Source organism: Xyrauchen texanus, chromosome 9 (genome assembly GCF_025860055.1).
Source record: "Xyrauchen texanus isolate HMW12.3.18 chromosome 9, RBS_HiC_50CHRs, whole genome shotgun sequence".
Taxonomy (NCBI): Eukaryota; Metazoa; Chordata; class Actinopteri; order Cypriniformes; family Catostomidae; genus Xyrauchen; species Xyrauchen texanus.
Window position 1 is genome coordinate 4,985,190 of NC_068284.1, and position 17,255 is coordinate 5,002,444.

General features: G+C 41.4%; 1 protein-coding gene across 3 annotated transcripts in view; it reads right to left on the reverse strand.

Annotated features, from left to right (window-relative positions):
• LOC127649626 (phosphatase and actin regulator 1-like) overlaps positions 1 to 17,255 on the reverse strand; it is a 66,869-nt gene that overhangs the window by 35,488 nt on the left and 14,126 nt on the right. Inside the window, exons 1-2 of one of the 3 annotated variants that reach the window (XM_052134838.1) lie at positions 5,261 to 5,514; positions 1,972 to 2,133 (exon numbers count right to left, since the gene is read on the reverse strand). In XM_052134838.1, the coding sequence (XP_051990798.1) occupies positions 1,972 to 2,133; positions 5,261 to 5,504 (406 nt within the window). In that variant the 5' untranslated portion in view covers positions 5,505 to 5,514. Of the gene's footprint in view, positions 1 to 1,971; positions 2,137 to 5,260; positions 5,515 to 17,255 lie in introns of those variants that run through there. The other 2 variants (XM_052134837.1, XM_052134839.1) reach the window with 2 other exon arrangements.

The following is a 17,255-nucleotide window of genomic DNA, read 5'->3' on the forward strand; positions in this document are numbered from 1 at the left end:
TGTGTAAATTATTTCAATAAAACGATCACAGATATATCTCAATGGTGGCTCCAACCTAGTTTCACATGACAGCAGACTCTCTCTGACTCATCACATGAATAAAATGAATGTCTATTCAAAATGTTATTTTGTAATGTATATAGCATAATAAAGAAATGTAAAACGTGCAGCTTTGCGGTTTCAAACAACCCTTTATATTAAGTAGTGTTATTTGATGTATATGAAAGTACAGTATATTAGTCTTCATGTTAGCCACGTCCACATTAATACGTTTTCATTTGAAAACACAAGTTTTGTCCTTCCGTCCACACTAAGACTACGTATTTGACCAGCGAAAACTGAGCTTTTTGAAAACGCTGTCCCAAATGGATACATTTTAAAACGGCATCTTCACGTTGTAGTGTGGACAATGAAAACGGAGATATTTGAAAACGATGACGTATTTGTTGTCATGTGACACAATCATGTGATCCAATCAAACCAAAGCAATCAACATGGCGCCCCATGTTGTAGCGCGTTGTTGTGCCTGCCATCCACTTTGACAGCGTTGTTAATGATAAACGTTACACTGACTTTTTGTAAAAAACATAATTACGTCACTGTGAAGTCATCGTGAGCAACAACTTGCTATAATCTATAAGTAAATTGTTAAGCTAAGTTTTCAATGGCAGCAAACTTAGGTGCTTCTCTTTTGCAATGTGGCCCCAATTTTTGGGGCCATTTATTTATTTATTTGTTTCTCACGATGACGTCACAGTGACACCGTTAACAAAAGACCGTAGAAGTACACCAAAAATCCTTCAAACGCTTTTATGCTTCTTTTTTTTATTAAATATGAGAAATCAAACATAGTGGCCCCTTTTTGTATGGTTCTCAGACTTTGTGTTACCAAAAAACAATATTTGTATTATGAAAATGCCAAGACAGAAACTGATAATTAAAATGGTATTATTACATTTTGAAAGTGAAAAGGCCAATAATATTGCATCTTCTGTCCCACTGAAATGCTCATTCTACATTACAGCATTGATTTAGAGTTAGATGTAGATGTAAATGTACTGTATTAACAACAGTGAGGTTATCTATACCATCTATAAAAAGTTAAAAGTTAACACCTAATTTATGTGACTAAATTATTCTAACAGTGTGACTGAGTAGCAACTCCTTAAAATCACCCAACAGCAATGTGAAAGACTGGTGGAGAGCATGCCAAGACGCATGAAAGCTGAGATTGAAAAAATCTGGATTATGCCACCAAATATTGATTTCTGAACTCTTCCCAAGTTAAAACATTAGTATTGTGTTGTTTAAAAATGAATATGAACTTGTTTTCTTTGCATTATTCAAGGTCTGAAAACACTGCATATTTTTTGTTATTTTGACCAGTTGTCATTTTCTGCAAATAAATGCTCTAAATTACAATATTTTAATGTTGTCAATACTTTATAAAATAAAACAAAAATGTTAATTTTACTCAAACACATGCCTGTAAATATTAAATCCAGAGAAACTGATCATTTTCAGTGGTCTCTTAATTTTCTCCAGAGCTGTATATAACCAAAGACCCCCATTGCATGACATATTTGGATGTTTTGGCAATCTTTCAATTTACTGAAATTGAAAAGTGAGGTGAAGATAACATAAAATGTGCTTATTTTAAATTAACATGAATGAGTATTTAAGTGGTAAATAAGGTCAAAAATACCATAAAATCCCAAAACAAACACAGAATTGTAGTGCATTTACTTAAGTAAAGATAGTGTTATTACATTTCTTTAAATGAAAAAATTGGGGGTTCCATATTTGGGGTTCTGTTTTAATAAGTGTACAAGGGTTAACAGCTCTGTTGCAGAACTCTTTCCTTAAAATGTACCTGAACAAGCTAATGCAATGCACTAACTCCAAAATAATCGGGAGATTTATCACAATTGAAAATTCTGTTCGACTGACAGCCCTACTTTTTTATTTTACCTGTGGATGTTTGTTTGAACTTCTCACTCCTCTTCTTCCTCCACTTCCAGGGTTTGAAGAGGCGTTCCAGTGTGCTGAGCTTGCTCCTGCAGTGAATGGGTGGTGTGTGTGTGCCAGACAGCAGGGACTCTGAGCGAATGGATGCCAATTTCTCCACCTCCTCTGCTGTAGGAGAACAAAGAGGCTGAGGATGTTGAACAAGTATGAACACAGACAATCTGTGTGGTCACAAGAGATTCAGCTCACTTTCACCTTGATTACTGGAAGAAAATGTCGCCCAGCACTCTGTACCTCTATGGACAGCACATTCTGTGCCATTTCTAAGCCAACTGGATGTTTAAATCACACAGCTTCTAATGCATTCACAAAAGTAGGTCAAATACAGAGGCAATGCTCAGTCACTATTGACATTCAACACATGCACCTCTATGAATGTAGAAGATTAAAGCAAATCGAAGCAGAAACATTATATAGCTAGATATTCCGAAGCAGTTTTCCAACCCATAGCTTTTCAATAATATGGGAATGAAAGGACACAATTTAGGAATCTCTGAAATAACATGTGCCTCTAGGCATGTGATGTTCACACAGCTCTAAAGCCAGCAGGGTATTTATAGTTATGGCCTAATCATATTAAAATTCTTGTGACGAAGATTAATCAAAGGGAATTTAATGGAGAGGATTCAATAATCGGATTTAATATTATGACACGTTTCCTCGTGCTCCAATTGTATAATCTACACCGCAAGCGCACGTGAAAAAAGAATGCTCCAGTTATAATCAGCAAAGTTGCGTACACAACTTTGATCAGCATTTAGTTGACAATAGAGGGAGTGTCTAGCTTTGTTGTGTTGTAGATGGGGTGCAAATTTGGGAGTGCAGTACAAGGAACGGCAGCATCTACCAATGTGCAGAATTGTTCATGATGCAACGCATTTGTTTAAAATTAAACAAAGCTACACAACAAGCATACAACTTTTTGGATTTGGCTGCAAGTGGTCATTGCACAATAAGAGAATGTCACAATTCTGTGAGTGAAATACAGTCATCTCAATGGAAATCCACGCGATGGACTTTTACGGTGGTGAAGAATTTTTGTGTAATTTCTTTACCTTGAAAAACATGATTGAACTCTGGTGTCTTTACACTTATAACACACATCTATTCCCACTACAAGTGTCAACCACACAAATGGATGAACCCATTAATTATTTGTATTATGTTTTATATCTATGTTAATGCAAATGCGTTAAATAATCCAAAAATAATCCAAAATAATCCAGAAGAAGAATTCCCCATTACGGATTTCGCATGGAGTTCAAATTTGGTGAAATTTGGCAGGCAAATTTGCCACTTTGACCAATAGGAAGTTGCTCGCTTTAGCAATGGCCAATGTGTGTGCTTCATTCACAGCTACACTGAATTTTCTAAATGGACAAGGATTTAATTACAGCGGCGATTTTCTTTTAACTTAACTCATCCCAGAGTATAAAGCGCAGCATTAATAAAAAAGGCTGCTAAGCAATGAATTTTTTGCTGGTTTCACATGCTTAATGTCTGCTCGTGCATTCTTCGCCCAAGGAATTTCGCCATGCAAAGGCAAATGTGACTGCGCCTGTCACACTAGACAAATGAATTTGTCCTGAAAAAGAACTAAACGCAGTTAAAAAGCAATCAAAAAGAATGCATAGATCAAGATGCAGTTTTACAGTTCAACCATTTTTAAATGAAAACCCAAAGTTCATGACGCAAGATGCAAAAACATAGCGAAAACCCAGCACAATAAAAAGTTCAGTCTGTGTGACGCCCCCTAACACGTCCATCAAGTTCATAGAAATGTAGGCTAATTTGTGTCCGTGTTGGTTTCATACATTTTCAAAAATAGTTTATCAAATCTTATACAAAATCTGACTTAATGACTTGTTCTCATAAATGTGAAGTGGTGTAACCATCAAGAAAAAGGTATAAAATTGTTTCCTTGCACATTGAAATTCAAACATGTTTTTCAAGGTATATATAAAAAAATTTATACAAATATCTTAAATACTATATTATACTATATACAGTATTGTGCAAATGTTTTAGGCACATAAGATGTTTCACAAAAACTTTTGACTTAAGATGGTTATTTATATCTTCAGCTTTAGTGTCAATAGGATATATAAATTTTAGACTCTCAAACATTACTTTTGTGAATAGAAAAGATTAGAAAAGAAGAACAGGGAGCCCTGCAACAGATGTCACAGCCCCCCACAGAACATTGTGTCAGTCTGAGACTACATATAGAGACAGAAGCACTTGAGACAGATGAAATAGACAGAAGAACTGTGCTGAATTCTCCAAGACGCTTGAAACGTTGTATCTGCCAACAACCAAGAAAACCTGTGTCCAGGTTTATCTAGGAGAATTGGAGCTGTTTTAAAGGCAAAGGTGGTCACGCCGAATATTGATTTAGCTTTTTTTTTTATTTACTGGACTTTGTATGGTATTAAGTGATAAACGAAAACTATTTATTCAATTATTTTTGAAGAAATCCTCACTATGCAACATTTTTCACAAGTGCCTAAAACTTTTGCACAGTACTGTATAATATTGACCTGAATAAAATGTCACAAAAATGTAACAATATCTGATATTTTTGACACGTAATGAGGGTCTAAAGGGCCCTTCCTTTTATTAGTTAGTTATTCTGTCACATTACAACAAAATGGCTACCTGAATGTTGGTTACACCACCTGACGTAGATTTGATTGACAAAACGAACACTTTTAAAATAAATATTACAAGATTTTTTTCAAGACTACTTATGCCAAAAAATTTTTTTATTAATGTCAGCTTTTAATAATGCTTTTATTTATTTTACAGTATCTGTATGGTTACATTTTTGAAGATTTTTTTTACTTTGAGCCACAGAAAACTTTTAAACTGATTTATCAGAAATAGAAAAAATTATCATCATAAATGTTTTGTGGGAATTGCATTTCTAATTAACGTATTAAATCCGAGAAAAATAAATAAGCGTCACGGCATTGACCCGTACATAAATAAAGAGTCCCATTCACTCATACCGCCTTGTCTACAGACTATCATGACACGCGAGGCGACGGCCAAAATCCATCTAGAGCATGTTTTTAGAACAACAATTTAACGAAAACGCAACGCAAGAACGCGTGCTGTATCGCGCTTTTGCCGCTCACAACGTGTGCGTACAGTTTGGTCACGTCGACCGCTATGTGTTTTAAGTTCTGATAATACAAACGTGCGCCGACATTGTTTAATCTTTACTTACCGTCCTGTGCATGGCTGACGCGGCTGCAGTTGCTGCATATGTGTTTGATCTCTTTGCCAATGTGACAGTGAATCATGAAGGGCATGTTGTTGTGATGCTGCTGCGGATTCTTATTATTCCGCTTTCTGTAATTCTGGGACATGATCCTGACCAGACTGAAGCCTGTCTTCTGTTGCTTCTCCATCCCCTTCACCTCGGCTGTTTTACTCCCCCATATGCAGTGCATGGCTGTATGATCCGCCATAGAGAGATGAGAGTGATGATGGAGAATGCGAGCAGGTTGGAACTCACTCTGAACGCCAGCTGAGATGCGCAGTACACGACACACACACACACACACACACACACACACCAGTCCTCCTGACGCCCTCTACTGACTACACACTAGAACTGCAGGTAGAGGCATCAGAGCGCAGTCAGTGGCTGACTACAAACCTAGTGAGATGCCTGCCTAGACAGCATTTTTGGAAGTGGTAATTACAAGTATGTCAAGTGCTTTGTTGTCAGAAAGAACAGGAAAAGCGGAGGGCATTCCTGCGTATTTCACGGGGACCTTATTTAGACACTGGATAACTGATAACCTGATAACTCTGATAACTGTAGATTACTGTATTTTGGGCAAATATATGGTAGTCAATCTGTGTAAAAATGTACAATATGCATCAAATGGTTTCTGTTATAAATAAATGTATATGACCGAAATGGTAAGTGCCAACAATTAGCTGTATTTAGAAAAATGAATAAAAACCTATCATTCACAATGGAAACCACCCTCTACTCCACCATGTTGAAAGTTTGCATCTCCCCCAACTCCCAAACTTGTGTATCAAAATTATCTCTGAGTTTCCCAGTCATGATTATGACTTGAGTGGTCGTTCATGTGCAACTTCTGAGTAGGAAACTCCTATTTAAGGTAATTCCTATAGCATGTGAAGCAGGGGTGTAGATTACAGGGAGGATAGGGGGGAGGTAACCCCAAAAAATAAAAAACATAAAGTACAAAGTTTTGTGGGAAATTAAATAACTGGTACATTTGGAGACTTGTTCATCATATTCATTTTAATTTAAAAGCAAAAGAATTGGGAGTCATGTGACGCCATGCCAGGATCGGACGCGTGAATGGCGAGCTCTGCGCATTTTGCTAGTTTAAACACTTTTAATGATATAAACCAGTGAGATTTGAAACACTCTGTTCCATAACTGTTCTAGGAGGACATTATGTCAAAGAATTCAAAATTCTCGGGCTCTGGAGACATTAAAAGACAGTTACGTTCTCAAGCTGACGCCCCTGAGCAGGCTGCAAGCCTGGTAGTCGGAGAGATGCGAGAAATGCGGCGAGAGACTCTGAACATGTCGGCAAAGCTCTCATAGGTCATTGCCGACTTGAAGGATCTTGCTGTGATATGTTGAATGATCACTGCCATGGAAGTGGTGTTCACTGAGGTGGTTACATGAGTGGGGGATGTCGAGAAACAGATCGATTATCTGGTGTCATCAGAGAGGGAATTATCTGCTAATCCACTGGGCGAGCCGCAGAGGGAGGCAGGCTCCGATCAATTCTGGCCAAATTTCTGAGATCATCTGATAAAGATGCAAGAAGTAAAGGGAAAACCACAGCATTTTCTTGTTCCCGGACTTTGCGAATTAGACAAGATAGAGGCATGATCGATTCAAGGAATGCAAGAAACTTTTACATCAAAGGAAGGTCACTTTTGCACTGATATTCCCGGACAAATTGAGAATAGATGCTAACATAAAACATTCACATGCCCACAGCAAGTGATGACCTTCATAAAGTCAGTGGTGTGAGTAAGTCATCTTGTGGTACTCACGTTGCAGCCGAGTGGACCGGCTCACTGAACGTTCGTTTGACTGTTTGACAAAACACACCTTCAGGACAGTTCTATGGATGAATCCACATGCTCTCTGTGTTTATTCCACCTATTGGCAGGAGTTTGTTTTATAGATTATCTTTTGCCTTATCTGTCTCACAAAATTTATATAGAAACACCGGACTTGATTAATCCGACGACGACGACAAAGTTGTCAAGTAGGTTCTCATAGGCGTGTATGGACTGTTTGAGTTTGGATGGATGGACGGCATTTGCACTGTCGTGCGCGGGTTAATGCACAAGTTTTTCTTTATCTGTTTGTTTGGTTCTGGGGGATATTTAGGTTCCAATGGTCGCTCTAATGTTGGAATGTGTCTTTATAACCTTGTTTTTTGCACACAATCTTTTTTTTTTATATGTCAAAATGTAAAATGTTAATATGAGTGGATTGTCTCTCTCCAAGTGGAATGTGAATGGGTTGTGGCACTACATAAAAAGAAGGAAGGTTATCTCTCAACTTCCTGAAATGCACCTTTCTCTTCAAGAAATGCACCTTTCTACGCAGGAAGCTGAAAAATTTGGAAAGTTATGGGGTGGGCATTTCTTATAGTGCTGGCTCGAGTAAGAGCAAGGGAGTCATTACACTGATAAGTAAATATCTACAATTCAAATGTCTCAAATAGTGAAAAGATAAATTATGAAGAGTCATTATTGTTTTAGCTGATATTCAGGGACAAAGTCTTATTTTGGCTATTATTTATGAACCTAACATTGATGATAAGGGTATTTTTATAGATCTTGAAGGAATGTTGCAATCCGCTGGCATCCCTCATGATATAATATTGGGAGGAGACTTTAATCTTTTGATGGATAATCTTTTGGTGTGCAAGCCCCCTATAATTTTTTCATCAGATATTTTTTAGATATTTAAGTCCCTTGTTTCATCTGTTGTTGACTCTCGCCCTGGTGTGTTTAGAGGTGTTGCCTCATAGGGAGATAAAGAAATCATATAGTTAGCGCTTTAATGTATCCCTTTTGCAAAATCCTGATTTCCAACAAATGCTAAAGGCTGAAATCAATGTCTTTATCCTCAGTATCCTCTGTGGATGTGGCTTGGAGGCACTTAAGGTGGTTCTTAGGGGCCGGCTCATACATTATGCCCCATTCACCAAAAACTCCAAAGCACAAAAACTTGTGGAGTTGGAAGGGAATATTAAAAGTGCAGAGCTGAAGCGCCGAATGTCTGATGGCCTCAGAGAATTGACCCGATTTAAATACAGATATAATACTATTTTGTCATGGAAGGTGGAGTTTTGGCTATTCAGGAAAAGGCAGTCATACACAGTGAGGGGAAAAGGCAGGAAAACGTCTGGCTACATATATAAAACAGAGAGTGTCTTTTTCTACCTTTCCCTCAGTGAAATCTGCTGGTGGTGAAATATTTACCTCAGCCATTGATATTAATAATACTTTTAAAGAATTCTACTTTGATCTCTATAGTTCCACGTCTTCGTCTAGTGATGAGGATATTAGAAACTTTGTGGAACCATTAGAACTTCCTAAACTGATGGCTGAGCAAAAAAATTGTCTTGACTCTGAGATAACCTTGGAGGAGCTTGGTGATGTAATTAAGGCCTTGCCTACAGGCAAGGCTCCGGGGCCAGATGGCCTTGCCGCTAAGTTTTTTAGATCTTATGCTACAGAATTGGCTCAGCTTTTGCTAGAAGTTTATATGGAATCATTAAAGAATGGAAAACTTCCGCCAACAATGACGCAAGTCCGGATCAGTCTGATTCTTAAAAAGGTCAAAGATCCAAGTGAGTGTAAGTGTTACCGTCCAATATCCCTGATCCAGCTAGAAGTTAAAATATTGTCAAAAATGTTGGCTAATCAATTAAGTAAAGTTATGACATCTCTTATACATATAGATCAGGTGGGGTTTATTTGGGACCGTAGCTCTTCTGATAACATTAGTATATTAGTTTCATAAATATTAATTTCATCAATATCATGTGGTCAGTGGCGAATGATCAGACTCCGGTCGCTGCCATCTCACTTGATGCTGAAAAGGTGTTTCTGATATGGCAGAATTGGATTATCTTTTTAATATTTTGGAAATGTATGTCTATTTTGGAATAGACACCAGATAGAGGCTGTACAAATGAATGGATTAATTTCAGATTATTTTACTCTGGATAGGGGCACACGGCAGGATTGCCCTCTTTCCCCATTATTGTTCTGTCTTGCTCTGGAACCATTTGCAGCTGAAATAAGAAAGGAGGAGGATTTTCCAGGGGTGGTGGTGGGAGGTGTGGTGCGGTGCATAAGCTTTTGCTTTACTTAGATGATATTTTATTATTCATCTCTGACCCTACTATATCTATGCCTTGCCTACACAAAATTATTCATTCATTTTCTAAGTTTTTGGGATACAGAGTTAATTGGTTTAAATTCAAAGCTTTGGCTCTTACAGCGTACTGCCCGGTAACAACTTTTCAGCCGGATGCCTTCCAGTGGCCCAAACAGGACATTACGTATCTGGGTATTTTATTCCCAGCAAATTTGTGTGATTTAGTTACAGTTTATTTTGACTTTTTATTAAAAAGGGTTTCGAGTGATGTGGGCAGGTGGGCTTCATTATATTTCTTTATGATTGGGAAGGTTAATGTTATTAAAATGAATTGTATTCCTAAATTCAACTACCTGCTACATTCCCTCCCTGTAGATGTCCCCTTTTCTTATTTCAAGCAATTTGATAGCATAGTAAGTACTTAATTTGGAATGGTAAACATCCCAGATTACATTTCAGTAAGCTGCATAGGCCGATTGACAAAGATGGGCTAGGCCTACCCAAGATTTTGATTTATTATTATGCATTCGGTCTCAGACATTTGGTTTATTGGTCACTTCCACCTGAGAGAGCCCCTCCCTGGTTTTGTATTGAACTGGAAATTCTTGCCCCTATTTCACCATTGCAAAGCCTTTCTATCAAACTAATCAGAGAATTTAAGTTACACCCCGTTATCTCGCATGTGCACTCGGTATGGACAGTAATGTCCAGAGTGTTTATTTCGGACATTTATTTAAATGTTACCTTAATGTACCCAGCTGTGTGGTTGTGGCTCAGTTGGTAGAGCAGGTTGGCCACTAATTGCAGGGTTGGTGGTTCAAATCCTGGCCCACATGACTCCCCATGCCAAAGTGTCCTTGGGCAAAACACTGAACGCCAAGTTGCTCCCAATGGCAGGCTAGTGCCTTGCATGGCAGCTCTACTGCCATTGGTGTGTGAATGGGTGAATGAGTCACAGTGTAAAGGGCTTTGAATATCGTTAAGGTTAAAAAGGTGCTATATACACTCACCTAAAGGATTATTAGGAAAACCCTACTAATATGGTGTTTGGCCCCCTTTCGCCTTCAGAACTGCCTTAATTCTACGTGGCATTGATTCAACAAGGTGCTGAAAGCATTCTTTAGAAATGTTGGCCCATATTGATAGGATAGCATCTTGCAGTTGATGGAGATTTGTGGGATGCACATCCAGGGCACGAAGCTCGTATTCCACCACATCCTAAAGATGCTCTATTGGGTTGAGATCTGGTGACTGTGGGGGCCATTTTAGTACAGTGAACTCATTGTCATGTTCAAGAAAACAATTTGAAATGATTTGAGCTTTGTAACATGGTGCATTATCCTGCTGGAAGTAGCCATCAGAGGATGGGTACATGGTGGCCATAAAGGGATGGACATGGTCAGAAACAATGCTCAGGTAGGCCGTGGCATTTAAACGATGCCCAATTGGCACTAAGGGGCCTAAAGTGTGCCAAGAAAACATCCCCCACACCATTACACCACCACCACCAGCCTGCACAGTGGTAACAAGGCATGATGGATCCATGTTCTCATTCTGTTTACGCCAAATTCTGACTCTACCATCTGAATGTCTCAACAGAAATCGAGACTCATCAGACCAGGCAACATTTTTCCAGTCTTCAACTGTCCAATTTTGGTGAGCTCTTGCAAATTGTAGCCTCTTTTTCCTATTTGTAGTGGAGATGAGTGGTACCCGGTGGGGTCTTCTGCTGTTGTAGCCCATCCGCCTCAAGGTTGTGCGTGTTGTGGCTTCACAAATGCTTTGCTGCATACCTCGGTTGTAACGAGTGGTTATTTCAGGCAAAGTTGCTCTTCTATCAGCTTGAATCAGTCGGCCCATTCTCCTCTGACCTCTAGCATCAACAAGGCATTTTCGCCCACAGGACTGCCACATACTGGATGTTTTTCCCTTTTCACACCATTCTTTGTAAACCCTAGAAATGGTTGTGTGTGAAAATCCCAGTAACTGAGCAGATTGTGAAATACTCAGACCGGCCCGTCTGGCACCATGCCACGCTCAAAATTGCTTAAATCACCTTTCTTTCCCATTCTGACATTCAGTTTGGAGTTCAGGAGATTGTCTTGACCAGGACCACACCCCTAAATGCATTGAAGCAACTGCCATGTGATTGGTTGATTAGATAATTGCATTAATGAGAAATTGAACAGATGTTCCTAATAATCCTTTAGGTGAGTGTAAGTGCAGACCATTTACCTTGAGCATATCACTGAACCCAAAATTATTTATTAATAAGTCCTCTTTCTGCTGGTCAGAGTGGATTGTGTTGGAGGTTAATAATATTGATACAATATTGAGATCCTTTGAAAATTTATTCAACATTTTGGGATTATCATATTTCCGTTCTTTAGGTATTTACAGCTGCGCCACCTGCTCTGTACTATTTTTGGGAGTAGCATAGCATAGATCATTCTTAGGGGATGGAAATCTGCTGGAGCATCCTCACTTCAAGAGTGGTGCACAGCATAGTGGAATTCGAGGAATTGTCATACAGAAGGCTAAGCAACTTAGATTAATTCATTTTGGAGGACTCTCGGGGAGGGGCATTGTAGAGAGAAGTGCAATTTTAAATGTGTGTGATTATTATTATTATTTTATATATATATATTTATATTTCTTTCTTTTTCTTTTTTTTTTTTTTGTCTGTAACTTAAGTCGTGACCACAGGAATATTTGTTGAGGGTCAGGGTGGGATTGGGAGGGGGAAAGGGAATAATGGGGGTTATAGTTGATTCTATGAATCTATGTTTTTCTTTTCTGTTTCAAAAGTGTGAAAAAAGCAACATAATTGAAATCACATCCACTTTATTAGCAACAAAGTGCAAGAATGTGAATCCCGCAATATCAGCCTTTGATCTTATCTGTGGCTGGTCCGCTATGAGAACTAAGAACTGTCCAACTTGACAACATGTATTTCACTCCTCCCATGACTGCAACTGGTAACTCTTGTCTATTGTCAAAGCTAGGCATTTGGCATCTCAAAAGAGCTTTTTGGCTATTTTGAATAGCAAACTACCAAGCTGCTCCGTACACTGCCATCATGCAGGACCATAACCCCAGTAAACCAGGGCTGAACGATTAGTCGACATTATCAACAAAGTCGACAATAAAAAAGTCAGTTGTCGAATAGTCGTTTGATCTCATTTAACGTAACATGAGATCACATTAAACTCTAATGATGATGCTGACTGAGGAGAGGAGAAAAAACACATATCACAGTCCAGATGCACTCTTAACTTTACAAACAGCTTCAGGTGAAGTAAATCGCAAAGTATGAGGTAATTATACAAAAATACAAAATAGGTAAATACAGAAGCACTCTCATTGTGTAATAAGTGGAGCCGGAGCAAAATTTGTGTGTCGAGCTTCTTTAAAGGAAACACCACTTTGTTACATCTTTAATGAGTTATAGCTTTATTAAAGTGCAACTAATATGGAAGCAGGTCATGTAAATAACTTCAAACTCTGAAACCGGCATTTTTCTGTGAGGTCATTGCCTCTTCTATGAGTCAAGTCAAGTCAATTTTATTTGTATAGCACCTTATTTGTATAGCACCAGCTTTACAAAAGATCAGGCATTTATGAGTTGCGCGAATTGTCCCGATCTAAGGTGGAGAGATTGAAACTGTTCGTCCCTGTATAATCTTGCTGCAGCTAGATTATAACGTGATTTATGTGTCACTGTGCATTCGTTATTGTGAAGAAAATTGGCAATACGCAGCTTTATTATTAAGAGTGAGTTTATTTTTTTGTGAGTTAAAGGTGGATTGACGTGAACAGAGAGGTGAGAGAGGGAAGTCTTCGCCACATTATACACTGCAACAAAATACGTTTTTGATTTGTTTTTGTTTTGGCTTGTTTTCCAATATAAATATCTAAAACTCCTTTAAAAAAAATTGTTCTCTGAGAATACAAATACAAACATTTGAGGGGCCTGTGTAGCTCAGTGAGTACTGACGCTGACTACCACCCCTGGAGTCGCGAGTTCGAATCCAGGGTGTGCTGAGTGACTGCAGTCAGATCACATGGGGTAACATCCTTGTGGTCGTGATTAGTGGTTCTCGCTCTGAATAGGACGTGTGGTAAGTTGTGCGTAGATCGTGGAGAGTTGCATGAGTCTCCACATGCTGTGAGTCTCTGCGGTGTCATACACAACGAGCCTTGTGATAAGAGGTGCGGGCTGACTGTCTCAGAATTGGAGGCAACTGAGACTTGTCCTCCGCCACCTGGACTGAGGTGATTAACCGCACCACCACGAGGGATATTGGGGAGAAAAGGGGTATAATATATATATATATATTTTAAAATATCTAAAAATCCTTTAAAAATATATATATTCAACTGTGAAGCAGCATATAGGTTATTTAGAGAATGCATCTAAAAAAACCACTACAGCTCAGCTACTCCTAGCTAAGACTGGCTCACCTGAGCTGAAGTCCAGACCATCCTGCATGGATGGAGACTCAGTGGTGTGTATGCGTTCTAAGACTTTAAACATTTCACAGCAAAGAACTAAAAACATAACCAAAAGAAAGAGCAGAATGGCAGAAACCGCTAAAAGGCCAAACTGACATTCTAATCCAGCCAGAAATTTCTAGGCCTTTCAGAAACAAGAAGAACTGACGATAACCCATAATCAAGATTTCATAAACATGCCTTTGACGAGTCAGAAGTTCGTGAAATTTTGACAAAAGCTAACTTGATTTTCACGAGCAAACTAAACGGAAAAAAAAAAACTCATTGGTGGGATACCTGCTAAGAGCGGTGGCACGCCCCAAGGGCAGTGGCTGAAACTAGTTTCGCCACTTCGAGTGGTTGAAGTTCACTGTTGCTAACCTCCTGACCTCCTGATCCGCCCGGCCTCCTGGGCTCCTGGCGGGTGAACTGGCGGCTCAGCCCACCCAGGCAGGGCGTGCGTCAGGTGCAATGAGCACTCTGGCACGCCTGGGCTCCCCGCCCCCCCGCTCCCGCTGGTTTCGTCAGGGCCTGTGGGCGGCCTGCACACTGAAGCTGGTCACTCAGGCGGCTTGCCCAAGCTGAGTTGGCATGGGGTCCGCTCATCGCTGGAAGGCCCGCTGCAATGGCGAGCTCCGCTACAGCGGCGTGCACAACTGTTTCACCGCTTCCTCCGTCGCGGCATCCGCCCTTTATAAAACAACGAAATCCCTGCAAAAACACGGCCCCCGCCGCAGCTCCCACCCACCACCCTCCGGTAGGGCGGTGATCCCTCGGCTCCTTTCACTGCCACTGCTGTCTCTTCACAGTCCACTTTTATTACCTTCTCTTAGGCAAGACTTCCTACCATCGTGCTGTCCCCGTGTGCTCTTTACATGATCCTTTGCAGTGATTTCAGGCGTGACTTCTCCTGGGTACGTAGGCCGTGCCATCAGACACACTGTCCCCTGTTATGCCAACACTCAAGTCACTAGGCATTTCTTCCGGTACATCCGGGTGCCCGAGCAGCGAGTCCGGCTCCCCGTACCCACGAAAAAGTGATCCCACGTGGTTCCTCCTAAAAAAAAAAAAAAAGCAAGTTGCATCTGAATAGGCAGAAACAGGACGACGAACTGCAGTCTTGAACTCCCAGGTCCTCAAGCGATTCTCAACCGTCAAAGTAGCTGGGATTACAGGTGCGTCACCCGCGCCCTCGCAAACAATTTTATACTAAGCTCGCTGTTAAAACTCTGTCCAGGCTCTCCTTTGAACTCCCGATTACCTCAGGTGATGGCATGCCTCAGCTCCAACAGTGCAGAGATAGGGTTTCGCTCTGCGTCTGCATCAGCCTACCTTTTACAGACACCGTCCAAGAGCCATAACTGCTCATCCTGTAAATACGCCCACACCTTTAGTACAAATGCGCCATAATGGTGATCTTTTCTCCAGCGCCAGCTCGTTACCGCATCACCGTCGTCGATAAATCACCTAAAGTGATCAAAGCGATGCCACACACGCACACACACCACACATCGCTCACTCGCTTTTAAAACGTATATCACAGAAAAACCGCTGTACTTTCACCCATGTGCTCTTTAGCCACTGCATCAAAACGCTACGCATACTTCACCGCTGCGCGTACAGCCCTTTCACTTTTTCAAATTTCGCCGCCCTTTCCCCTTTTTACGCCTTTTCTAAAATACCCATCGCTCGCACATCCGGCTATCCCGGCACCGCATCTTTTTCACCCTCCGCCAGCACTACCGGCATCTGTCTTCGGCACTCACCGCACATCACGCATCCCCGCTTTCACGGTAAGCCCGCACAACACCGTATCGCCGCATCAGCGCCGCGCCCACCGCTTACTCACGCGTAACTTCGCGTGTCTTCACCGCTCCTCCTGGCGCTTTAAATCCTCACCGTGGTGTCCACACTTTCCTGCAGTAAATACGCGATGCTGCGGCTGGCGATATCACGGCACAAACTGCCTCCGAGAACCGTCCAGAAATCGCTTTCGCCAGCTTGACGTCTTCTCCTACTCGTTTGGTGAAGCCATACACTCCGCACGCTGCATCCTATTGAAGCATCCTGTCTCTAAAGCATGATATTACACTGGCATGCTCAGGTACTGAAAAACTTCAGAAAACAATGGCACTCGCTCACCACTGCTGCCTTTGGCAAGTGCCAGCCCGCTTCCGCGGCGGCAGGCGTGCTACGCCAATGCTTGCATCCATCATACTATGTGGCAGCACTGGTGGCAAGCCTTCCTCAAGCAGTCGCCATGCTTCAGCTCCAGCACTGGCCCCTGGTGATGTGCACACTTCCGCTGTTCTAGTAACCTCGTCTTTCTTCTGTCCCCGGCGGCCCAGACTTTAAAGTCCAAAGTTGTTCGAAATTGGACATGGTTTGGCGTGCACCAGCACAATGTGAGCTGGAGAAAAAACAGACTGGGCTGAGCAAAGGCCGAGCCGCCGGATGCCGGCAACTCCGCCAGACATGCGATTCCCGTGCGTCAGCCGAAAAGTTAAGCCGACTCCAAGACCGCAGCCGAGTTTAAAACCTCAAGTTTTAGATCACGAAAAAAACTGGTTAAAGAGCAGCTGGTCCGCTTCCTGTGTTTGGTTCTGTTGGTAGTGGTTGAAACCTCCAGGCTAGAACGAGTGTGCAAAGAGTGGGTGGCCACCCCAGGGCACGTCATACCCAGGACGGCATGTGCCCAAGCCCACCCCGAATACTTTTGCTTGGCGTTGAATAGGCACTTGGAGCACAAGCTGTGTGCTATCGCCTCAACACATTTGTTCTTAGTCAGCTTTACGCTCACTCTTTTTTTTTACTCACTAAACCAGTGGCGTCAGCAGGCGGCACAAAAGGCGGCATCCTGCTCGCGTCATCGCTTCAGCACCACCGCTAAATTAAAAACTGCCTTTATAAACCCATACATCCTCCACTGCCGCCATAAAACGTCGCCGCTTTCACTTTTCCTTCATTCGCCATATGGTAAAATACTGCCAAACCTCAAACGCGCTCAAACGCTTCCGCCCCCACTTTAATCAGCATCGCCTTCGCTTCACCTCAGGCCTCCATCACTGTCCATGGTAATACTGCCCATAAGCAAGCCATCTCGCTCGGTACTAAATCAACGCTTCGGCGCTTTTCATGTCATCACCCGCTTCACTTTCACCGCCCATAACGGCGATCCCGTGTACTGCGCTGCGCTCACTTCCACCGCTCAATCCCCCGCTTCGTCATCTTCAAATACAGCGACAATCACCAGCCATTCTCGTCACTATACCGCCTCCGTGCATGGCTCCTGGCCAAAATTCCGCGTACGCTCGCGTAC